At 39.9% G+C, this 25,652-nt stretch overlaps 2 protein-coding genes and 1 long non-coding RNA gene across 4 annotated transcripts in view; 1 reads left to right on the top strand and 2 right to left on the bottom strand.

Moving 5' to 3' along the window:
* The window catches only part of LOC103399890 (1-phosphatidylinositol 4,5-bisphosphate phosphodiesterase gamma-1-like), a 784,699-nt gene that overhangs the window by 168,592 nt on the left and 590,455 nt on the right, over nt 1–25,652 (bottom strand).
* The window catches only part of brinp3a.2 (bone morphogenetic protein/retinoic acid inducible neural-specific 3a, tandem duplicate 2), a 29,987-nt gene continuing 5,639 nt past the window's right edge, over nt 1,305–25,652 (top strand). Inside the window, exons 1-6 of the mRNA XM_008338528.3 lie at nt 1,305–1,594; nt 12,410–12,600; nt 15,289–15,479; nt 19,534–19,639; nt 21,030–21,266; nt 25,340–25,562. Coding sequence (XP_008336750.1) covers nt 1,368–1,594; nt 12,410–12,600; nt 15,289–15,479; nt 19,534–19,639; nt 21,030–21,266; nt 25,340–25,562 — 1,175 coding nt within the window. The 5' untranslated portion in view covers nt 1,305–1,367. The remainder of the gene's footprint in view (nt 1,595–12,409; nt 12,601–15,288; nt 15,480–19,533; nt 19,640–21,029; nt 21,267–25,339; nt 25,563–25,652) is intronic.
* Nucleotides 11,687–25,652, bottom strand: part of LOC112488385 (uncharacterized) — a 95,950-nt gene continuing 81,984 nt past the window's right edge. For both annotated transcript variants that reach the window (XR_003052385.1, XR_003052384.1), the window contains exons 2-3: nt 12,478–12,593; nt 11,687–12,223 (exon numbers count right to left, since the gene is read on the bottom strand). This is a non-coding gene — a long non-coding RNA (uncharacterized LOC112488385). The remainder of the gene's footprint in view (nt 12,224–12,477; nt 12,594–25,652) is intronic.

Here is a 25,652-nt window from a genome sequence, read left to right as displayed (position 1 = left end):
CTTGCATTATAAAAGTACGTAGGTCTGATACAGTACTGACTTGGTGGGAATTGTGCTATAACGGTGTCCTATCAACAAATTTCCATGACAATCTCCAACTGTCACCTGTTGATTTCATCGCGTTGGTTCCTCTTTACATCTGTGCATGGAATTGCTGAGTGATGACTAAGGCCTAAAGTCTGTTTGTGTTTGTCACCAGTCATAGTGTAGTATTAGACTATTTTTTTCCCTGCTTTTCTTGATCACGAATCCATTAAATTCATTAAATTCTGTCATTAAATTCAAATTAGCTTCAATGACAGAAGAACACAGAAAGAACTCACCTCTCCGTCTTTTATTAAACCGCTCCACTTCAAACCTCATCTTTTCTTTTTTGCTATTTTTCAATTTCTATGTTAATCTTAATATATTTTTTTCTCCTCAAACTGAAACATCGACAACTCACGCTGCTGCTAGAAAAAGGGTATTACGGCGAATAATTATGCACAGCTAACCAGCAGGTTTGTTTAGCGATCTGCATGCAGACTACCTAAGGTTTGAGAACGTGGCCCAGACTGAGTTGTCCACAAATTAATGCCTGTTGACTCTAATGACCCAGAGAAGAAGGGCCACTTCAGCCTAAGAGAAGAAACTAGAAAAACAACTTTATAACAAACCAAACATCTGAACAAAACACACACCTGAGCAAAGTAGGGTAGTACAGGAGAATAGACATTTTTCTTGTGTCAACTCTTTGTACGGTTGTAGAATCAAATATTGAATCAAGAAAAGATGGTGTGGTGTGGTCGGAGGTAGTTAGCACACTTGCCTCACAGGAAGAAAGTCATGAGTTCTGCATCTTCATCTTTGCATCTTTGTTCTCTTTAGGTGTTCTGGGGGCATTCAGGTGATGCAGTTCCCCCAGTCTACCCAGAGGGGTCAGGTAACGAAAAGTGGCTTTTGGTGCTGAACGTCCCTCACCAACACGACCACCACCACCACCACCACCACCACCACCACCACCACCACCACCACCACCACCACCACCACCACCACCACCACCACCACCACCACCACCACCACCACCACCACCACCACCACCACCACCACCACCACCACCACCACCACCACCACCACCACCACCACCACCACCACCACCACCACCACCACCACCACCACCACCACCACCACCACCACCACCACCACCACCACCACCACCACCACCACCACCACCACCACCACCACCACCACCACCACCACCACCACCACCACCACCACCACCACCACCACCACCACCACCACCACCACCACCACCACCACCACCACCACCACCACCACCGCTACATCACCACCACCACCAGCCGCCTCTCCTGCGCCCTCCATCTCTGATGGCTCTATGGGGAGTCATCAGCCTCAGCCTTCACTGCTGGGTTTGTTTACGGTCTGCAGTGACAGCAGCAGCGGTGGCCACAACATCCAGCCTCCCCAATGACAAACCTGGGGGCCCCTTGGACTGGCTGCTCTCAGATAAGGGGCCCTTCCACCACTCCCCAGAGTACATTGACTTTGTGGACAAGAACCGACAAGGATTCTCCACCAGATACAAGATCTACAGGTAAGATAATAAAGAGTCATATGTACTGCTGTTTTAATGATTCACACACTGTTGTCCTGGCAACACATCTTCACCTAAAACTTCACCTAAAAATTATACAGCATAATCATCACTAATGAATGTAGGCAGACGGCTCACATATTTTAATTGTTCCTTTGCACACTGGAAATAAACGGCAAACTTCCCAAGAGCAGACTAACTAAATAAATAAAGAAATCATTGATTCACAGTGGCATTCTCCAACGTAAATAACACTGATAATGTCCGACAAACACGAGGCAGTCTAAAAAAGATACAATTCTCGCTCTGGCTCTTCTGCCTTCTGAATCTTGCATGGCTTACAATGAATGGTGAAGTTAAATCAGGTGGCGTTTATTACAAGAGGAAAAATAAAATCTGACAGAGGAGCCATAGTCACCCCCCGTCCCCGCCTTTGTTAAAGTCAGCTGAAAGTTACATCTACGGTGTTGTGTTGCTTGACCTGATTGTCATTAAAGGACAAGGTCACTCCAATGACATTTATTCTTTAATTACACATACATGAGAAGGCTGCAGCCGTGTGCACAGCTGTCGCCGCACAGGAGAGTTTTACTGCCGGTGCATTTACTATTTCTTTTTCTTTTTTTATCGTGACATTAAAATGATGTAAGGGAGGAAACACAACACAACTGCATATCTGTTATTAGTGCACACAGTGGAGTGTGCTTTATAGGGAGTCAGATTCATGGCTGCTTAGTCTGCAGTCTCACATTGTAATGCTCAAAAGTTTTCCTAACACACAGTGCACTCAGCATGTCGGCTACATGTTGCCTCTACAGTGACCGCCGATGCGTGAAAGACACAATATGTGAACTTGTAATTAAACTAAAATTGATTGTTTGCTCCTGCCATATTAATCAACATTCAAGTGAGGGGTGGGAGAAACGGACGTTTAGTCGATGGATCAATATTGTCTCTTGGACAAATGTGAATGGATTTAAAATTACATCCATGCTATTTAGAAATAAAACTTTCCTGTCTATAATCAGGACTGGTTGAACCAATCAGGTGGTGAGATGCCATACACCTATAACTACCTTAGGTCAATTCCTTAACAGTTTAGAGCATAAAACAGAAAGGGCCACAACATGGGAAACCATAGAACAATATCATGCAACCTACGCCCATGTCATACAAAACAAGCTGAAGTGTGGCATTATTTCTGCTTTTTTAGAGTAAAGGGAGGATGTGAGTTAGACAAGAGATGAGAAGTATAATTTGGAAAATCCCCTGCAACGTCAGCAGCACCACTTCGTTACCGTTTAAGTACAAATGTATTTCACTTCTATATATTATTATCGTTGGAGGTGACTATGGAGGTGATTATTTTTCTTTTACTTTTAAACATTTTTTATTTCTAAAGAATTTTCACAATGGACACTTTGAAATTGAACAAATGTAATTTAACTCACTTTAACTTTAATTTTTTGAATGGTGTGCCATCCATGAGTAATTGATGTTTTTCTTTTCTTGATTAACTTTTTTTTTCTGAGCCATGGTGATTAATGTTTATGTCATTCTGAGACAAAACATGCAGGAGTGTCGTAATTACATTTGTTTTTTAATACCGACAGGGACCTGCTGATGCATTTGCATTATTAAGTGTTAATCTAAATCATTTTGTTATTTGGAAGTGGATTTTAAATATATTCATTCACTTTTTTTCTATTTCCTATTCCTAATCACTACTGTAGAGAAAAAGGTGTCCGGAATCATATCTGTTATTCCTGAGGACAACGTTGTCCAGGCGTCCACACGTGGCCACACATGTTTCCTGACATATGTGGATCACTGCATAATTATTTTACAGCTCAAGTTAATGGTTGGTGTTTGAGATCTCGGCGTATTATTTTCTTTTCCGGGCTAAATCCAGTGGTCCACTGGAGGTGAGCTGCATGGGAGGCAAGATTAATAGTCTTATCATGTGGCCAAGTGATTAGTGAGCTCTTAGTACTTATTACTCTGCATTATCACACAATCCCCCGAGAGGCTTCTCTGTCAGCTGTGAGCCTGTGTTTGAGGCCCTCTAGATTACCACAACGGGGCATTGATTAATAGTGATGATATTAAAAGGGAAAAAAAAACTAACCTAAAAGGTAAATAGTCTGTAAATCTTCCCAAATTGAATTCACTTGGAATCAGTCCCACTTAGTTTTAGTGAGAAATCCGACAAAGACAAGAGGGACACAGCTGTGTCAGGGCTTTTTCCTCTTACTTCTCTTTTTGGCAAATAAAAGCTCTGTCAGAGCCGATAATAGTGGCAGGAAATGCAGTGATCCTTTTTTTTTTTTTTCTTTTTTTTTTCGGGAATGTTACACCTGCAGAGCTCTCATGAAAAATTCAGGAGGGCTTTTATATTGCAATATTGCAATATTCTCTCCAGGGGGCCAAACTTCACTGCTGTGATCCTGCTGTGTAACACTGGAGCATATGTCCTTAATTTTCCCCATCAAGACTTACATTTTTTGCTAACAAGAAAAGGGATTGTTGTCATTTCACTGGGATTAATATATATGTGTATATATATATATATATATATATATATATATACACACACACACATGTTTACCTGTCAATCATCATCATCTGTGATGAGAGCACACCTGAGCAGCTTCACTGAAGGCTAATGCAGGGGTTCCCAAAGTTTTCCATGCCAAGATCAAGATCAAGAAAATGATTATCAAACATGTTTTTCAGCACAGTATAGCTAGCTACATGCTAACTGGAGGAGCAGAGCAGCTTCAAAACAGGTACAAATTGCCAGGTCTACACGGATTATGACATCATAATGTTGCACTCGTCACACAAGGTGCATTCAGGTACCATCGGGAACTAGAGAATCCCACGACTATGACAGTTGATGTGTTGGACGGTTCACGACAAATGGTTCTAATGGTTCTTTTTGGGGGGCTGCTGATTCTTTAACTTCTTTATTCCTTTAATGCCCACTAGTTGTCCCCCATGGGGTCGCAGCCTCCTCTTCGAAAACCACTGTCAACGCATTTTTTGCAATAATATTTTAATAGTTTTGATTAAATAAAAATGTGTTTTCAGCTGTGACTCTTTAGTGAGGAGAACAGTGGGAAAGAATTTACTACAAAACTGCGTAGGTTGGAAATTACTTTGAAAGGTGTTTAATTGTTCAAGGAGTCACTCAAGGTTAAAATGAGCAGTTAAAAAACACATTTAAGGATTTAGAAATTATAGTTGGACAAAACTTTCACAGAGAGACTAATTAGGCTGCTGTCAACATGGTAATTGCATTATTCTTCAAATGGAGGCTACTTATTAAAGGGCTACAAAAAAAAATGGTGGAGGAATAAAGTACAGAGGGGTATCAGAGCACAGATGGAGAAAAACAATAGGGATTAGCTGTAATTCCACAACCAGGAGTGGTCCGGGGCATTCCCACCCTGTGAGTTTGACTGGATCAAAAGTAAGTAAGTCACCGTGTTTGATCTGAGAGCCACTTCAAACACAGCAAACAGCAGCAGATTTTCCAAACCACAGGGGAGTCTGCAGGTGCTGTGAAGAGGGTGGAGGTGAGTGTGTTGTACAGCAGACTCCCTCAGCGATGCTTCTCAACATCCCACTGCTGTTCCCTCACTAATGTTCTCTGTCTTGTCTGAAATTCCCTCAGAGGCTTCGGCTGCTCTGACGCACCACTTCCTGCCACAAATGCGCTGATCAAAGAATGTGTGTTGATGTAAAACATGCTGGAATCTCTCTATATTTGAAGTCTGCAGAAAAATTAGCATCACTAAATACTTTTTATCTATAGTTGAAGCAAGAGACAGAAGTTTATTAACTACAGGAAGTTTGATTCGGGAAGAAGACCCTTAGGGGGGGACATTATGCAAAACTGACTTTTTGCGGAGAGTTTTGAGATACAAGCACAAAGTCTCATTATTAGTAAAATGTAAAAGGACAAAATAGAACTGTTAAACAGATGAGTAAAGAATATAGCTGTAATCAAACATATTTTTTGACTAAAGAAAGTTACTAACATTTCTTCAGAACATTGAGGATGTTCGAGTTTGCAGAAAAGTAGCTTAATATATTCCCCTAAGTGTAAAAGAGCTGACGAATCCACTGAGAAATTATAGTTCTTTTAATTATATATTTTTTCACAACAATAATTGCATTGATAGATGTGCAGCTGTTCAACCAATCACATTAAAGCGCTGAGTACTGGTTTGATAAAGTGTATATCAGAAACGTTTCACATCAATCTATGAAGAACTCTGGGGAATACATTTTTAAAGACCGTGCAAAAACTCACAGCAGTTTTGTCGGATTGTGCATTTCTGTAAAAGTGAGTAGCTTCCACCGATAGCTGTCTGTGGTCGCGGCGAATACACCCAACAGGTGTAACAGTGTCAAATTCATCTTCAGCTCTTGTTTGTTGCAAGAAGGTAATTTCTGACAGCCCATTGTGCGCTGCGATGCACATCAGTCGTGCAGAATGCAGGGCAGAGGTGATTGAAAGTGACAATATTATTTTCTGCTCCGGTCGTCCACACGTGCAGTCCAGATCTCAGCTAAATCCTAATAAATGCTCACTGACAGCAGAAGATGAATTACCAGAATTGCTGTGTGAGTTACAGTCTTTGAGTCGCATCAGCGTTCACGTCCTAATGAATTCACACCTTATTGCATCTCTACTGGAATTCTGATTGAATTTGAAAGACTTTCTGACATGACCGCAGGAAAACGGGCAGCCCGTTAACAGCATATCTGCTGCTAACACAACAATTTCCCAAATATCGGATCAAGATAGTAGGAATGTATTTTTTTTAAATTTTGTTTTATATACTGGAAATCTGATTAAATTTGAAAGACTTTCTAACACAACCACAGCAAAACTGAAAAAGGTTGTAGTGTAGAAAACGGGCAGCCCGTTAACAGCATATCTGCTGCTAACACAACAATTTCCCAAATATCGGATCAAGATAGTAGGAATGTATTTTTTTTAAATTTTGTTTTATATACTGGAAATCTGATTAAATTTGAAAGACTTTCTAACACAACCACAGCAAAACTGAAAAAGGTTGTAGTGTATGCACACACCCACACACATACGCCTCCGTGTGTGTTCGCATGTGCGTGTGTGTTTACTAGAAAATAAAGCAAATATCCATTGGCTTCCAATGTTAATACAATGTGGACACTCCGATGCAGCCAACTGTCTACGGTAAACGTTGTCAAAAATTTCATCAGCTTTAACTCACAAGTGTTTCTTTACATTTAGCAAAATACTGAACACATTGACTTTAAATAATTTGTCAATATATTCTAATTCAACTGAAGGAAACTGAAAGTGCAATAAAATGACTCTAATATGGTTCACTGTCTTATAATATAATAACTATTTTTCACATCTTATTTTAATACCAATCCAACGGTTAACACCAAAAAATAAATATATATATAAACCTTTAATTCTGCAGCTAAAGAAAAGGTATGTTTTTATGTGTGGGTCACAAAGACAAAGAAAATATGGTAAATTATTCACTAAAAAAAAAAAGGACTTCCTCTTTTCTTTTTACCTATTAATTAAAAGTTGAAGTTCCTCATCCACTCAGAAATACATTCCTCATCAGAGTATTAACTGAGTTTGTATTCACTACATATACTGGATAGATGAAGACAAACCGTAGCCAGCTGCACACAGAAGAGTGAAGCAGCGAGGTAGTCTCAGAGTTGGTGAAAGAGCTCGCGTTAACTACTTGATATTCTGCTACATATGGTCCAGTGGGCTCCAACTTTGGAGTTTGGACCGCCTGCAGAGTACCAGAAGATAAGAGGGCTTGTGAAATGATTAATTCAGTGGGAAAGGAAAAAGTCAAACCTGTTCCATTACATACATTCCACAATGTATTCAGCTTTTGTCTTGGGTGGAAAGTATCAGGTGTAGTAGAAAAGTAGTAGAAAAGTACATAAAAAAATCTGTTTCTTTTTACATTTCATGGAGGACGAGTGCTTCAGTCTAACAAATCCTCTTTTTATTCAGAATTTAAATACTATCTGAAAATGGTAATCTCAATATCTGAAAAAAAGGGATTTGCTTCTTCTGATATCTGTGAACCTCCAACTTTGACTGTGATTGCTTACAAAGAGTTGGAGTGAAGCACCTTGTTGAAAATGTGCTACAGGATTGATAATAATAATGACTTGGTTGTGGTTGGTGTGAGGATTGTGGCGCCGCCTAAAATCAACTTTGAGGTGAAACCTATTTCATTTCTTCCTCTTCTCGGCAGGATGAACCATTTGGCCCATTGAGGATTTGAGATAAGGCAGGGCAGGCTTATCACAGACAACGGTAACTGCAGAAACGGACGACAGGAGGGATTTGTGAATAGTCTTTCTGAGCCTGTTTTCAGCCCCTCGTATCCCTCCACCCACTGACCCACGTACTCTCTCTGTGTTTCCCTTCTTTTCAACGAAAAACCTGCATCTTTCAACAAGCATCTTGGTGATGCAACGTGGAACTCAGGGGACGCAGTGTCCCCTTTGAGGAGGTCATTTATTTGTAGGGCATGAAATAAGCTGAAGATTAATGGCAACACCGGCTGAATCAGAGCGGGAGATTAGTCAGAGGCTTTGTCTGAATACTACAGAGTCAGCAAAAAGGTCAATGAGTACTACATATCCATTTACCATCATTATGTTTACTTTCCCTGCCCTGACTACACTTCCTGTAATATTTTTTTCATCAACGTCTCATTTGATGTCTTTACAACCGAAACGCAAACTGATTGCATTGCAAGTCTTCGCCACCCATGTCTTTTAAATTTTTTAAAGTGCAGCACTTTAAAATGTACACGGGGCATCAGTCAAACATCTGGGTGTGAGAGCGTTCCTCATTACTCCTAGTTTAATGTGATATATACCCTTTCAAAAGGCCAAACTCCACCCATCCATCATCTGCAGCCAAGGTTGTTCAACGTCTCCTAAATACAGCAGTCAATGTGAAGACGGAGAGAGCGACGTTTGGATTACAGGAGGTCACACTCCACATAAATTTACACAGTGTTAGTTCTGTCAGCGCAACAATGAACTCTAACGCCAGAAAATAAAAATAAATAAATGTCTAAATCAACCCTTTTTTCAGCTTTTTTTTCTCGGTGGAGGTAACTTGCTTTAAATGTTAAAAGTTAAAAATTGGTAAACTCTACATCATAAAACAACACAAAAAGGTTGATTTAGAGATATTTTTTTTCATTGTCTGCTGCATTTGGACATATACAGTATACTGTAAAATATTCTATTTTATAATTAAAGCTGTATTCAATATAAAAAAGAAACTGGTTAATTATTGCTTCATTGCTTTTTCTATCCCATTTTCATTATCTTTAATTAATAACAGCATTATGAATAAAACACTCTTTATTGCTTCTTTATTACTGAACTTCACTGTTGCCTTATTTATTAGTACGTTATTACAGATGTAGCAGAATCACTGTAAGACGTTCATTCTCTGCCAGAAGATTTGACGACGAACGCTGTGATTATTTTTCACTTTGTAGTCTTGAACCATGATTATGGAGTCTGATTCCGAATATTATCCCATGCATTAACCACTGAGCCCGTAAGATGAAAGGTCTGTTATAGACTATGTTGGAAAAGAAGGATAATAAAAGTCAGAGGGAAATGGTGCAGTTTAATGGCTCTGGAATTATAGCTTTCAGTGGCTTTGGATTTGCTTCCTGTAAGTGAAAGGTAAAATACCTAGAGCCAAAAGTGTTAATGTAAAAATTACAAAACCATTTCTGTAATATTTTAGCCACTTTTTTATATCCACCCATCTGTACATTCAATCAAATACAAATCTGTTGTTTCCTGTTTTTCCTCAGTGTATACAAGGTCAATCAGAAGATTATTGATTAGAAACCATTTATTTTGTGAGAGAATTCAAAACCTGCCAAAGAGAGGTCCATTATAAGGCTACTGTGAATATCCCTGGACGACTCCCAGGATAGGTTTTACTACATCGTCCTAACAGAGCAGTAGGTGTGGTTTTCCCGCTAACATCTTCTGAAGTTTCCTTCTCATTTGCAAATCCACTTCCACAAAGATCCTTTTCACAGGCAAATATTTAATTTTTATCATAGTGTTGGGTTTTAAGATGCCACAAACTCTAATGTCATTATTTTCCCCACCTTAAACGAATAACTATGGTGCTGATGCTGCAAGTTCCATAATAGCCCGCTGCCATCCCATAATATCTCCATGATATCCCTATTGGCTTGCACACATTTACATGGGTTGACTAGTGACCCCTGATTGGTGATTTATCATCTGTAAATGCAGCCAATAATACTACACTAGCCCTTTATGACCTTTACAGTCTACTTGAGGTTTGCGTTATTACTTTAAATGAGATGAGCTGCAAAATTAAAAGCACAGAGAATTCATGGCTCAAAAGAAATACTTCAGACACTGTTTTTAACGGAACTTAATCGTTCTGTTCATTTTTCTGACCTTGATCATTCCACTGAATGAAACTGCTGCTGGTCATTGTATTCAGTACAGTTTCACCTGGTCTCTATTTAAAGAGAAAAGAAATAAATGCTGCGACAAAAAAAAAAAAAGAAAAAAAATATCCGAAGGGCTCATTACATATCATTAAATACATAGTATAGTATATTTAAGTATATTTATTGAGCTCAGGCACCAGTGTTTGGACCAGTAACTGGAACTGGACTAACTGGATCAGTTCTCTTACAGTTCATTGGATATTTATCAAACCCATCCTAAAGACGTATCCACAGAGTTTGACAGAAATGACAATAAATGTACTACTATTGTAATAAAAAAGCACATCAGTGATTATCAACTGGCGGCCGGTGGGCTCAATATGGTCGGCCAAACTGTCCAATTCGGCCCATGACTGAATTCAAAAATTGTAAGGATCAAAGAGAAAATATGAATTTTTATTTTATTTGAGTCCCCGCGCTGAAAGCCCAGAAACACTCTGACCCTTTGACAGATACAGATGGTGACCGCTGTGGTAGAAATATAGTTTAGTTTTGATTGCTATAACTCCACAGTAGTAACAACATTTCACAAGTACACTAAGAGTATGTGCTCCTCTACTTTGAACTAATGCTAATTTATTTTGCAGTCAACACTTTCTTGCTCTAACCTAACGTGAATCAATGCAGTGTTAAGTTTAAAAAAAAAAAATGCTTTTCAAATCAGCAGAATACAAAAGGCGGCTCATGATTAATTCACACAACACAGGGTGGAGTTGATCAAGTGAACAGAAGGATCTGTGAACAATGCTTGACTTGGAAATCTCTGGTTAAACAGCTTGAACTCTTCGTATTCCAACGTCTTTGTTAACACGTCGTATGTGAAGTGTTACCAAATGCAATATCAGCGCAAAGAGAGTTCGCCTTGGGCGAACATTTTAGAAAACATTAGTGAGAATAATACATGCAGGTTGCCAGCTCGGTCTTCAGCGAGGGAACGAGCACATCCTTTGGTTCTTTTTATTTTGTACAGTACGTATGTGGATACTGCGTGAAAATAGAGAAGCTCACAGCAGCTTAAACCGGAACGTGGGGGATAGGAAGAGAGGAAGTTTTCTTCTTTTAAATAATTTAAATCTTCTTTCCAGTCTTTTGTGCCACTCTCTTCTGCTCATATAGACTGTGTTTACTATTCCAGTTAATCACATACATGCCAGGGATAATACACTGTGACTGGGGCTCAGGTAAAAGCTATTGGCAGCATGTTTTTTTTTTGTTTTTCTTTTTTCTTCTGCCCCCAGCTTTGAATAGTTCTCTGGAGCTGAGATTTGACAGGTTCTAGTGAAACAAAAAATATATGTGCTATTCATTCAGCATATTCATCATTTGATATTTTTAATGAAAATGATTGGCTCTTCACATGCACCTCCATGTCCACCCACCCAACACTTCCAATGCCAGGGAGTATCACTGTACCCAGAGCCTCCCATTCAAGACACTAGTGTGTAATTTCATAAAGTACACAGCAGCTAATATCTTTTTTTCTCTCTCTCTCTTTTTTGCTTCAGCAGAAAGAATGATAATGGGAATGGACAGAACATTCACCAGTGCTGACACAGCGTTGTGAAGGTCTGGCTATGCCAGACATTATAATCAATGAAGCGCCAGGGAGTCATATAAATGCAGCCTACAGTCTGCACTCACAGCTGAGGTCAGGAGTTAGTTGTTAGAGGTCAGGAGGAGAACATGGAGAGCCATCGTCGGCTGTGTCTCCACGACACCTCCTTGACATTTGTTTGTAATCTCAGGTTTTTGTCAGTCAGCAGCACATTCTCAACCTATTTGCACATTGGGGTTATTTTCCTGTGTAACACCTTGTATTTTATTCATTTGGACATATGTCTCAGTCGTGATGGGGCTGTTAAAGAGAAACATCTGTCAGCTGTGAAGAAGCTGCTCATTCTGCTCCCAGGTGACAATCTTTGTTTCAAATGATTTTCTTTTTTTTTTCACTCTCTCACACCAGCTTTCTTCCTTTTTCTTATTTCCTCCTTTCCTCACTACGGCTCACTTCCACATCAGGTCAGGCTGTGTGGACATGCTCCATGGATTCCTTACATGGACGCGACACAGAATAAAGAATTTATTCATAGATTTCTCCACGTTCCATTGTAAAGAATAATCACATTTGGGGTCCACTCTGTCAAAGAGAGACTGTTGATGTCGTTGACCTTTTGTTTTAACATATTTATGTTTTGTGATGTTAAATTATATTTTCCTTTTTTCTGTTTACGTGCAGGGAGTTTGGCAGATGGAAGGTTAATAATCTGGCTGTGGAAAGGAGAGATTTTCTGGAGTCTCCCTTACCTTTGACCTCTGAGTTCATCCGGAATATTCGACTTCTGGGCCGCAGACCCACCACCCAGATGATCACTGACAACCTGATCAGGAAGTATGGGACTCACTTTCTGCTGTCTGCTACCCTGGGAGGTAAAGAAGAAATTTGTTATCAACCCACATGCAGAACTGGTTAGAACTGGGTTTTGTTAAGAATCTCACAATATAGTTGGATATTGATGTAAATGCTTCAGTAATTAAAGTAGTTAAGTAGAAATACAAAAATAATTCATTAGAGTACCAGGTTATTGCTATGCTATAACTCATAGCATTTTGGGCAATGAAACAAAATAAAGCACAATCAGCACAATAATACTAGTTATGAATATAGTGTACAACAGTAAAAATAAACATGACAGTGCCCCCTCTGGTCAGATGTGTTGTAGTTGAAAAGACTGTATAAATTGCTTGGGGGGAATTGGTCAGACAGGACTTTAGATGCATTTTTAACCCTTTGTTAATGTAGTACAGTACAGCAGGGGGCATTGTTCTCCACATAACTTATGTTTTCCTTTAACACACAGGGCTATAATCGATTCCAAAGATTGCTGAATTGATTTGGGGGAAAATAATGTCAATGCATCGATGAATCGATGAGTTTACCCACTCCTAATGCACGCCATTTGGTTACTAACTGCACACTGAGCTAAATTAAACATATTTCTGTCTTATAAATCGCCTCATGTGCCAAGTAGCAATTTTAGATTGGATCAGATTTTGGATCGACCAAAGCAATCTTTTAATTCAAACATCAGCATGACATCACAGGAAAAGACTTTCTTTGTTGTTGATCTCCCATTTTCCTTCTGCACAATAGTCATTCTGCTGAAGAATGCAAGTTAGGTCGGTGTTTTCACAAGCTGGTAATTTATGCAGAGAACGATTAGATTTAAAGGTTGTGTTCTTCCTTTATGTACTGTTAAGTATTCTTACAGGATAGCTTGGGGGGAGGGAGAGGAGGTGTTCGTAGAAAATGCCTCTGCCCCCGAGGACACAGGCTATTGTAAAGCAAACAATTTGTGTTGATAAAAGCTGTAAGATTTTTACCCTGGGTCTGTACGCTGCAGGAGGAAACAGATGGGCCACAACAACACAATGCCTTGGTCACTCCTGAGTGAGTGAATTACACCCAGAGTGCAGAATAATTCAGCACCGGCTGCAGTGATATTGCTTTTCAGAGATGTATGAATACATGCATCGGCAGTATATGTGTTCCACACTGTAAACACGCCGCCGCCATGGCCAAACGCAATCATGCCTTTCTGGGTTTTGTTCAGCGTGATGGATGAAAAAGCCTCTAATGGTCCTCTGAGTGAAGGGTAAAATAAATTAATAATAAACTCATTTAAGTTTCCTGAATGGCCTGTGCAGACTTTGCAAAGCGGATTACCTCCTTCAGAGAAACACCTGTCAATTACTTAAGACGAGACCCCCGGGTTACAAAAGAGCTGCCACTGTGAGTGGCTGCACAAAATGCAGCCCGTAACCAGCTGCCTGCACTGATTCAGCCCCACACTGGCTGCGGGCCAGTACTTTGCTGTATGAGCAGAGGGAACGAGAAAGGAAAGAAGAAGAACGTGAAGTTTGCCTTGGAATGTGGCCAGAGATATGCCTGTGTGGTTGTGAATGGACGGCCTCAGTGTTCCCAAACACACAAACCTAATGAAATTAATGAATAGATTGTGATATTAAGAGGATGCCCTTCAGCAGCAGAGGAGAAAAGGAACTAGGTGGGGTGGGGGGGGTGGCTCCGGAAGCATTTACGCTACATTACAATGAATAATGTGAGCCACGCTTTCATGTAGACGAGGAGCAAAAAAACTCTGCAACGAGGCCCAGGGACCTTTGTGATAATTGCTATGATCAGTGATGGAGGATGGGATTTGTTCTTTTTAGGTCAAATATCTGCTTTAGAGTAAAGCTGTGCTTCTTCTACAAGTCAGGTAGTTTTCAAAGATGTTGCGAGAGAAGCTATAGTACATTAGCAGCCCGGTCAACTAACAAGCCTGAAACATGTGACCCACCCACCTGTTGGGCCTCGTGTTCACCAGTGTTACCTGCAATTAACAGGTGGAAAGCAGTCATTTTACTTTTACTTAGAGGATGACAAAGTGGACTAATTAATCCAGTCAGGAAAGACAAGGAGAACTAGCCAATCAGAGTCCAAGTAGGGTGGATCATTCATGCTTTTGCCCTCCACAGTTGCTGAAGGACGTTGCATCCTGACAAATGTTTTTACATTTTTGCTTACGCATCTGCCTTACATGCAGAAGGTCCTGGGTTTAAGCCCCAGAAGAACCACATACTTAATGGCACCTCCAGTGACAGGAATAACAGTTTTAATAATAATAAAAAAAGTTCAGTGGAGTTTTGGAGCACTGTTTGTGAATGTGTAAATGTGGGGGGTATCAATGATAGTCTTATTTATCAAAGGGGGGTGCTGAAGAAAAGGGTTGGCTTTAACTCCAAAGTCTTCAATTGGATGGAACATAATGGGCTACATAGGTCTTTCTTTATAAAAATACCAAAAAGAAATTCTGAAAACTTTTTTGAAATGATTCGCAGGACATGACAGTGTAATAACACCTCAGTAATGATCGTTTCACACAAAGGAAAATGAAAGGCACCTTAAAGTACTTCATCAGGCAATTTGCACTTTAAAGTTTCTAATGCCATACTGGTACAGTGAAGTGTTGCTGCTGCTGACTGTGAGTGTGTAACTGCTCACCATTAAAGGCAGTATATCTTTTTAACAACTTCTGATGTTGACGTTTCGTGCAGGAGAGGAGGCCTTAACGATATTTGTGGACAAGAGGAAATTGAGTAAGAAGGCGGAGGTGAGCGACTACTCCAGTAACTCCTCCACTGTGACTCTGGAAGCTCTGCACCAACTGGCAGCCTCCTACTTCATCGACAGGGAGAGCACCCTTCGCAAACTGCACCACATCCAGATCGCCTCCACCGCCATCAAGGTAAAAATCCTTGACTCTCTCTACCGCCCACTTCTTCGCTGCTCACCCAAAGACTGATGCTGTGGTTTTTGCATCTTCTTTGATTCTTCACGATCCATAAATCAAGTCAAACTCACTACATCAGGACAATGGATTGAAAAATGTACGAGCCTTAAAGCCGACAGCAGAGAAAGTCTTTGTCTTCTTTTGCAGCAACATTTTAATTTCACCCTGGTCTTTGTGTTTTATCACATGTGCTCTCAGAGCTAATTTCCATTGTGTCTGCAGCCTAATTGTTAATGCATTATATTTAATTGTATTCTTTATTGTGATTTATATTTGCATTAGTTACAAATGCTTTTTATGAATAATATTCACAGCCTTCTTCACCGTAGGGATGGTAACCCCAGCACAAGGACACACTGTTCCAAAAGTTTCAGAGTCATACAAAAAATAGATATATCTACTTTTTTCTCTTCCTCTCGTTCTCCACCTTATGCCGGTGAGCACACAGTAAAAGTACATAATGCCTGGGTTTAAAGATTCACCCCTCACAGCCATCTGAAGATACTCGCGTAGGACTATGCCAAGAAAATCTTTTTAGATTAAAGGTAAAATCCGGAGAGATAAGATTTTCCACCTCTATCCTGTGTACAGTCAAATTGAACTGAGAATATATCAAATACAACAAGTTATCTGCAGTGATTCATGTATAGTTAAGATTTAAATGGACAGATTTTGCATATAAGAAAAATAACTAACTAAAGGAACATTTCTGTGATGATGTGAAAATTACTAAAATTATAAAATGCAGCAAAAAAACAAACAAAAAGAAGGTCATTAACCAACTACTACTATGATATGAGATATGAGAAAGAAAATAAAATTACATATTATTTTCAATAAATAAAAATTGTGCCATCTATACATATATATACATACATACATATTCATTTATATACATACACATATATATGTAAAAGGAACATATGACATGATATAATGTTATTATATATATATATTATAATATTCAATTCCCAAGAAATTTCAAAGGGATATTCTAACAGAGGACCTAACAAAGGAGTGAATGATGATACTATTCATTCCCCTGTCGTGATAAGATATAATCTCCAGCCACCGTTACCACATCGACTCCAGGATAAGATCCATGACGACGGCATACGGTAAGGGGAAGATAAATGATTCCTGCTCATGTCAGATTCCTGCCTTCAGGTTTCCACCTTTGGGTATCGTAGGGTTAATGAGGTGATGGAGGGGGAGGCCGACCCTGCTCTTATGTCACCCTTCAATCTTCAAAACATAGAGGCAGTCACTGTGAAAAGTACAGCTTTCTCTGCCGTCGCCGCACATGAATCGAACTCACTGTGCTTATATCAAAGCTCTGTTCTCTCACTACAGTGCATTGTGTTCAGGCAGGGGGTTTCTTTGGCACCTAAGAACATCATATTGCATCGGAGGTGTAAAGGCACTTCCTTTTGTCTGCCTCATTTTCTTGGGAATTAGCCTTTTTGTCGCAGCTACAGGGTGGAAGTTCTTTCGTGCTCCAAAGGCAAAAGGCAAGCTCCTGTTGATGCTGATGGGTGCGGGGGGGGGGGTGGGAGTAGCCCCCCTTCCTGCCGGTCGGGATAAAATGCAAAGAACGCCGTGTGCGTGACTTGTACAGTGTGTTGACCCACATAGTAGAGGAACAAATGGAGCCAAGCTGTCCTCTGTATGAATTGAAAATCAAACAAGTGAAGGAATAAACAGTAGAGGGAGGAATAGAGAGCGAGTGAGGCTCAGGACCAGCTGCCTCCACGTAAAAGGGGAAAATTGAAGCAGATTTCACAGGAAAACACTGCAGCACTCATGTTGTTTGTGTTGTGTTGTTGCAAAGACTGGCTGCAGAAATGTGCGCTTCCACAAAGAAGTCACGGCACAGAGGAGATCGAAGGAGCTCGTTTGTACAATGAGTAATGACACCAGTATTTGAGAATCAAGGGGGGTCGGGGGTCCATTTGTTATGATTTCAGAATTACCTCAACAGAATCAACAACAATATCCCCACATGACCAGAGCCATGTTTTCTACTGCCTGGAAACATGAAGGAACAAGTGAATTGATTTGAGTAAGGAGACAAAAAATATTTTGTTTGAAGATAAAAATTCAGAAACCTCATCTAAAAACAACACATAGTAGTAAAGTAGCAGAGAGCAGGGTACTCAAATAATGGCCCGCAGTCCATTAGCAGGCCAGCTACATCTTCATGTGGCCCAGTGTTTGGTTATATAAAATACGATGGTTAAATAAGAGAATACATTTTTGGCGTATTTCAAGTATTTCAAATTTTTAACAATAGAAGAGATAAATGCAACATGTATTAGCGGGTTCCTAAAGAGCAACATTTCCCTCATACATTCATATATTTGGTTTTTGATTTGTTGTTAGCGCCTCCTTTAGCCATGAATTAGGGATTTGATAGGTAAAATAATTACTATAGAAACCAGAACAGATTAGTTGGTAAGAGTAACAGATCAAATTGTAACAGGGAAAGGAACGTCACAATTTTAGGCTAATGTAAAAATTCCATCCATCCATCCATCCATTTTCATCCGCTTATCCGTTACCAGGTCGCAGGGGCAGCAGTCGCCACCCAGATCACACTGCACCGTACCAACCGCCCTAAACCTTCCTGCGGGTGGTGAGTCCACTGGAAGGTACCAACCGCCCTAACCGGGATTCGAACTTGCCCAGGAGGTGAACCCTGGGATTCCACACCAATGACAGAGACATTGCCTCTGGGCCAAAGCGCCACTAATGTAAAAATTGATAACGCTAAATCATCCAGATCACTTTGTTTCCCAAATTCTTGCAGTTCTGTCTTAGCCTCCAGTTTGAGTGAGTCAAAAAGTACGAAAACATGAGATGAAAGCAATATAGCACTCAATAAGGACACAAGCCTCACAAGCTCTGGACTTATTAGATCAGACTTATCCCCTAATACATGCTATGAGATACAGGTGGCCAATAACATTGTATGAAGTATATTTTATTAAAACAGAATGTATCTATTGTGAGCAGCAGCTGCTTTGGAAAGAGGAAATGTAATGCTCTGCTCATCAGTCAACATTTCACCATACAGCATATCATATAGTATTATCAAATAATTCCTTATATGGAGGGAGTATTCATATATTCATTATGTAAAAAAAAAGCTGGGATCTTATTTCGTCCCACATATACAAGTGTGAAAAATTCTCATGAGGAAAAAAAAAGACAAAACAAAAAAAAAAACTTATATGTTGTAATATGTTCATTTATCTCCTTGTGGAGCCCTTTAATTCTTACATATGAGATTTTCCCTTTTTTTTTTGTTTAAGTCAAAGGCACCGACAGTGAGTTCCCACCTCCGTCAGCACCAGCCTCATGAGTTTCCAAGCCCCTCCAGCCCTTTGTGGTTGTAACTGATGGACTGACCCTCATTGTCCTGCTTGAGCCATCTGTCTTTTTACACCAACTGTCCTCTGACAAGCCTGATCAGGACAAATCACTGAACAAAATATGGTGTTCCTTAACCACAAAGAGAGAAAAATGAGTAGGCTAAAGGTGCTCACTGACTCGTCAGAGAAAAGAAAAGGCAAACAAAGTGCAAAAAAAAACAAAAAAAAACTTCATTTGCAACTGAAGTGAAAAATAAGGATGTTTGCCGGAGCTGCTTTGAAGCAAAGGTCAATGGGAACGTCTTCCATCAACGAGTGGCCAAAAGGGAAACGTTATGAAGCACTCCAGTGGAAAATGAGCCCACCACGGCACTCTTGGAACCATTTAGGGAAGAATTTAAACAAATTTCCCTCCAGTTTGCTGCTGTTAATTTCACATTTACAATCATAATATAGAGACAGAGGAAGCCTACAGCGTCAGGTTTGGCTCCGATTCAAGCTATTCTGCAACAAAGAGCCATTTGCTTAAATGCACTGTTTGTTTATATATACAGTATATGTAAAATGAGGCAAAACTAAGCCTCACGCATGCTGTGAAATAAATATTTTCTTGTTTTATGTTGATGTCTCCCTAGGTGACGGAGACTCGTACAGGTCCTCTTGGCTGCAGTAACTATGACAACCTTGACTCTGTCAGCTCGGTGCTGGTTCAGAGCCCTGAAAATAAAGTACAGCTGCAAGGTCTGTTTGATTTTCTTTTTCCTCTTGTCCTTTTTCTCTTTGTTGTGAGTACTTGTTTGATTCTTTTCTTTCTTTTTTTATTGTTAGTATTTGTCTCTCAGGACTTCCTTAGGATTCATTTGTTACCCCAGTTATTGTTCCAGTCCCGTCTGTACACAGATATTTTTAGCTAAAGGAATAGCCTTAATTTTTTTTAAGTGAGGGGTCAGTGTGTTACACACCGAGGGGCAAAGCTCTGCATGGTCCAGTTGTGCTGAGTGGCAGCACGGTTTGGACGAGAGCGTGCTCTTTGAAAGTAGGACAAGCAATCCAGGACAACGGAGAAAGACAAAAAGTTAGCTGCAGTAAATAAACACAACAGCTCAAGTCAACAGCGTATGTACATATTAGGGCTGTGAAATTTTAGTGGACTTAATCACAGAGTAGCTGTAAATTAATCCCAATTAATCGTGATTAATCTCGAATAATCATGATTAAACACAAATAATCGTGATTAATCAAGACAAATTAAAATTCCTAAATATGACCAAAACATAAAATCACCAAATGATGGAAATGTTAATATGGAAAATAATCAATTAAAATTGAGCTCTGTATGGTCATTGTTTATTACATACAGTAATAATTGATCTAATGATCGCAAGTCATTTGGAATTTCTGTCAGTGACTTTCTCAGTATTAGACTTACTTACTGTCCTGTGCTCAGTGAAGTCGGTTTGACACTGGCAGACTTAAAGTTAAAACCTCCACAAATGCATGCTGGGCAGACAGAAGTTAAAACCTCCACAAATGCATGCTGGGTGTTGAGATGGCATTTTAAGCTTGAGGCTGTTCCCTGCAGTGTGTGTAAACCACTGTGTGTGTGTGTGTATTAGACTGTGTATCAGAGCAGTGATAAGTGGATGGACGGCTGAATTATCGGATGTACAGCGCATGTCATTTTACCCATGAGTTAAAAGGCTTTTAAAATGTTATCTAATTAATTTTGCTAATTAGTAATTGCATTGTTTTGACATTCATAGAAAATAATAGTTGTTATGTAGTATGTGTACATAACTGTTTTCTAGCCATTTCCAGTGACCCCATTTGAATTCTATACTTTGGGTTTTTGCAACAAATCTTTATTTTTCTGTGTAAAACCTTTTTTTCTGAAACAGAGTAAACGGTTGAAATTTTTTCTCATTTTCTCAGACACTTTTTGTCTTTTACTGCCACCTACGATGCTCCCTGTGCAGAAGCAGTAAATGCACCCTCACTTACAAAACCTTTAACTCTCCCTTTACCACAAGCTCAGCATATACTTTACTGCCACTACAATGTCAACTTCACGAGTTAAGAGTTTGATCTTGGTACTAAAAACAACTTTTTTTTTATCTTTTTTTTATGACAGGCCTCCAAGTGATCCTTCCAGACTATTTGAGGGAAGGTTTTGTTCAAGCTGCTCTCAGCTACATTGCCTGCAATGGGGAGGGTGAATTTGTCTGCAAGGACAATGACTGCTGGTGCAGCTGTGACCCCAAGTTTCCTGAATGTAACTGCCCATATATGGACATCCAGGCCATGGAGGAGAGCCTGGAGAGGATCACGGAGACATGGGGGATTCTGTTCAAGGAGTTTGAGGAATCAGGTAGGAAAAACAGATAACAGGGAGGATCTTCCTTTTACAGCAGCTGCTGTAAATATTAAAGCAATAAAAACAAGCATGCGATCACTCACGCAGAGAGGGAGTGAGGTGGAATTCAAGTGCGATATGTCCAACATTAAAACTGAGCACGAGGAGGATGCTATATTTATGTTTCTGCCCACATGACTCATGGTTTGATATGTAGTGGCTCGTTGTCAGTGTTGGGCCCTGGTATCCTGTCTGCATATAGAACACAGTGAGAGTGGAAGGATTTCAGCAGCAAAGTTAAATATACAGGTGAGAAAAGAAAAATATATATATGAAAATCCACCTGTTCTGGGGAGAGGTGTTTTTTTGTAATAACTTTCAGAGGATGCTTCAGAATCACTGTCTGGCTGGTTTGGGGTTTTATTTTATCATATGCTTCAGTCCTTGTAGATACCGTACAAGAGTGTCAGTTGTGGATGCACATAAATAACATCTCTGGCCATTGCTCTAAGACAGCAAGGGAAACTCAGCGTCCTGAGTTTCTGACTAAAAAGTCGTTAAATAAATTGCTCAGTAGTATTTACTGAATGCTGATTGGATAAATGATGCAACAAAGATCACCTCCACAGAAGCTAGGCTTCACACACTGTCATTTAGCAGTCAGTGTATGCAGAAGCTTGGTTCATGACGATTGGATGAGCCGTTTAGGAGGCGGAGCTACCTGTTTAAAAAACAAACGGCCTTGTTGTGTGGTATTTAATGATGTTGGCTTTAAATACCATTTCTGTCTGTATGTATAGTGTAATCAAAAAATCAAATCAAAAATTAAACTGGAAAAAATATTTTTCCACTTTCAGTATGGGAAACAGACTTTAAGCATGTGTCACCATTCTCTAAGATAGTGGTTATCAAAGTGTGGGGCATACCTCACATGGAGGACAGCACGTCAGGAGAGGTGTAAATCAAGAAAAAGAAATGGAAAGGATGGTGAGAAATAGAAACAAGTCTACTGATGCTGGAAGACAATGCAGGTTATTTTAAATCTGGATTTTCATAGGCTGGTGTAAGGAATAACATTGTCATTGTTCCTTTAATAGAAGAATGGAATGGAAAGGTTTTTTTAGAAGTTCAATACTCAAGTATATTTTTTGTTCTGCTCCACACTGTTAGACTTTGATCTGTTTCAGAAAGGCGAGCTGTAAATCTTGAATTTCTTCCTCTGGCAGTTCTTTCCATTCCATAATTTCCTAGAATTCTGTCCTTACTCCAGTGCTTAAACCTGAAAATGTTTTGTTATTTCCTATGTTTTGAGAACATTTTTATGCTTTTCTACTTTTTCTCTTCTCCAACTTGACATCCATGATTCCCCATTCATGGGGTCCAAATGGGATTCAGTCATACGACCACTATTATCCTGTCACTGAGAAGAACACGCCGGACAAAACTGACCAATCGTGATCTGTTCTGTCATGAATAGTGTGTAAATATTGACAGTAATGGAGAGCAATTATCTGAGGACTGATTATCAGTTGAGTGGTCTGAAGTAGGTCTGAGAGAAATCCTTATTCCCGCTGTGCCCCTGCTTTGATACACAACAGATTAAAAAAAAAAAGCTTTCATCTTAGGTAGTTCACAATATGTCAGGAGATGATTAATCAGCCATAAAACACATTTATTGGCAGTTAGGTTTTCATTTCTCCAGGGAAACAGAGTTTGAAATGAAACCCTTAGCATAATATTTGCTTATTATTGCTGTGCCCCGTCTCCCTGCCTCCGTTCTTCTTATTACTCAGGTGAAAATGGATGTTCTTTTCCACTTCTCTGTTCTGGCTGATATATCCCATGTGCAATTACTCTCAGTGTTTTCATAGCTGGGTATGTAATGAGGGCAGGAGTGGGCCGAGGATGCAGAAATCTGCAAGTTTTATAAATGTGTCCCCAGGCGAGGGATATCCCAAATTTATACATCGCTGCCTCATCAGCGGAAGAAGAGGTCAGTAGGTGATTTTCCACTGAAGGAAAGGACAGAAGAAGTCGGGGAGGGAAGAATTGAACAGAATAACATAAGTAAAAAAAAAAATAATTAAAAAACATTAAAAAAAACTACTTGAAAGCAGAAGATTTTATATTCAAAACAGAAACTTCACAGATTTGTGACCAAGCGCACCTGAATTTGTCTCCTTCTGTAGCTGTTAAATCTAAGCTGATAATAAATTGTGTTGGGTTATGAATAAAGAATTAAAAAGCTAATATCACATGTAGTTATGAGCACGACAGAGGGTGTAACGGAGACGTGGTGAAGTAAAATTCAAGTCTGTTGGCTTTAAAATAAAGTTTTGCAGTTAAAATAACTATGTAAATAAACGTTTAAATAGAACAACAAAGCAGCATTCATCATGTCTGTCAGAGTAAGCAATTCATATTTTAATGATTTGTAATTATGTTATAGCTCTTACTGATGATTTTGTTGCTATTTTAGTGACTGCAGAGTTTTGACTGAACTTTTTCCTTCCTGTAACACGGTGCCCACGCTCTAGTCTTTTTCCTTTACAACGCAGTTTGAGGGATTTTGACACATTATCACATCAAATAAGATTTGATCATTTCACACGTAGTCATCCCATACAACCTTTAAAAAAACTAACATAAAGGGAAAAAAAAAACATTTTCCTCTTTCAGTCGTTGGACACTGTCTTTGGACAGTTGGACACCAAGGCTGACTAATCTGCCCCAGTGACAAAATGGTTGCTTTTGGTTTTTATCTTTGCTTTACTGAATAAAAACAAAACATTTGAAGAGGTTCTTCAAAGCACCACACGCTGGATGCTGTGTTCCAGTCCAGGTACTACTGAAACAGACTGTCCAATGGTCTAAGACCGCTTTGGATCACACTGAAAAATGCAGCATTTTTCTTTTCTTTTTCTTTTTTATACGTGGGGGTGGGAAACGGCAACCGCCTCTGGGTTCCCAAACGTCCCATAAGAATCTATCAATTGTTTAATGGAGCACTGAAATGATGCTTGTCAAGGTGTTGTGTTTCAAGTGGTCGTCACTGGGAGGTTAATATTGAGTTGGGCCATTAAAGATGGCTGGAGGACGTCAACGTTGAAGCAGAAAATCAAAGTTTGGTTACTGAGACAAAACTGACTAAATGTCTCATTATTACCATGTGTTGAGGGTAAAATACCTGAACTAAGACACCAGTGGGTCAACAGCTGATCAGTGTCAGGATGTTTTTCAATCATCCAAAATCCAATTTCATAGGTTTCATAAATTTGTGTTTCGGAATCATTCAGAATTTAGTAAACCGGCTGTTTTAACTTTAATCTCTACTATAATATGTATAATATAGTACTATTATGTAATATGAAGTATAATTTGACATTGAATTAATTAATTTCTGCCTTATTCAAATACATCTTGTAGCTCTTAAGATCCCAGTGCATCAGCTGCGTTGTTTTCTCAGAGACAGTTGGGTGGACACATTCCCACCACTTGGAGTTGGAATAGAAAAAGCAACAGACCACTTGTTAGATTTGTCTGTAGCTGCTGCCCAGTCGAAGCATATGTCATGAATAACTTTTCTCTCTGCAGCCGTCTACCAAACAGTCCAGTGACAACAGAAAGGTAGCCTGGCTCCTCTTTTTGACCACTTCCTGCTGTTGTTGTCTCGGAGTGCTTAACCACCCACCCATTTAATTATCCCTGAAGCCTTCCATAGCTGGGTTTCCCCCCACAGAGGGTCATGCCACATGGCACAGTACCAGTCTCCCAGAAGGAAGAAGCAGCAGATAGCAAGCAGCAGCCTGCAGGCTCTGAGACCCCTTCAATAGCCCTGGATGCTGCACCCTGTGGGCGGTCTCCCCAGAACCACCAAATAATGCAGAAATTAGCACAGGGCACTGGTCAAAGTCTCCACTGGTCAAAGCAGCAAACAGCTCAAGAATGAGACAATCTTTTTACTACATGCTGGTTTTGTTTCTACCGGTGGGCCTGCTGTGTGACGCACAGTGGCCACAGATGTCATGGTTTTGTATTTAATGGAATCATCAGTTGTAACTCTCTCCTCCTTTCTGTTGCTCCTACAGATGAATTCAAAGCATTCTATGCAAGGCTGCCGCAGAACTATTATCTCAACACGTCTGCCATCCAGCACTTGTGGTCCCTGGACAACGCATTCCAGTGGCGATACGAGCAGCTGGAGAACAGCATGCAGGCCCTCTCACGACGAGCCCAAAGAGTCATCTTTAAGCTCTTCAGTCTCAGCAAAAGATGTCACAAACACCCCCAGGTCCATCTACCCCGAGAGCGGTGAGGAGAGCTCTATTAATCTGCATCTAAATTCACACACTGCTGTAAAATGTATCCTTATTTCTACTGCATATACTACTGTATATAAAA

Source organism: Cynoglossus semilaevis, chromosome 2, assembly GCF_000523025.1.
Source record: "Cynoglossus semilaevis isolate Cse_v1.0 chromosome 2, Cse_v1.0, whole genome shotgun sequence".
In the NCBI taxonomy this organism is placed as follows: Eukaryota; Metazoa; Chordata; class Actinopteri; order Pleuronectiformes; family Cynoglossidae; genus Cynoglossus; species Cynoglossus semilaevis.
Note: the sequence above shows the minus strand (reverse complement) of the source record. Positions and strands in the feature narration are given on the sequence as shown.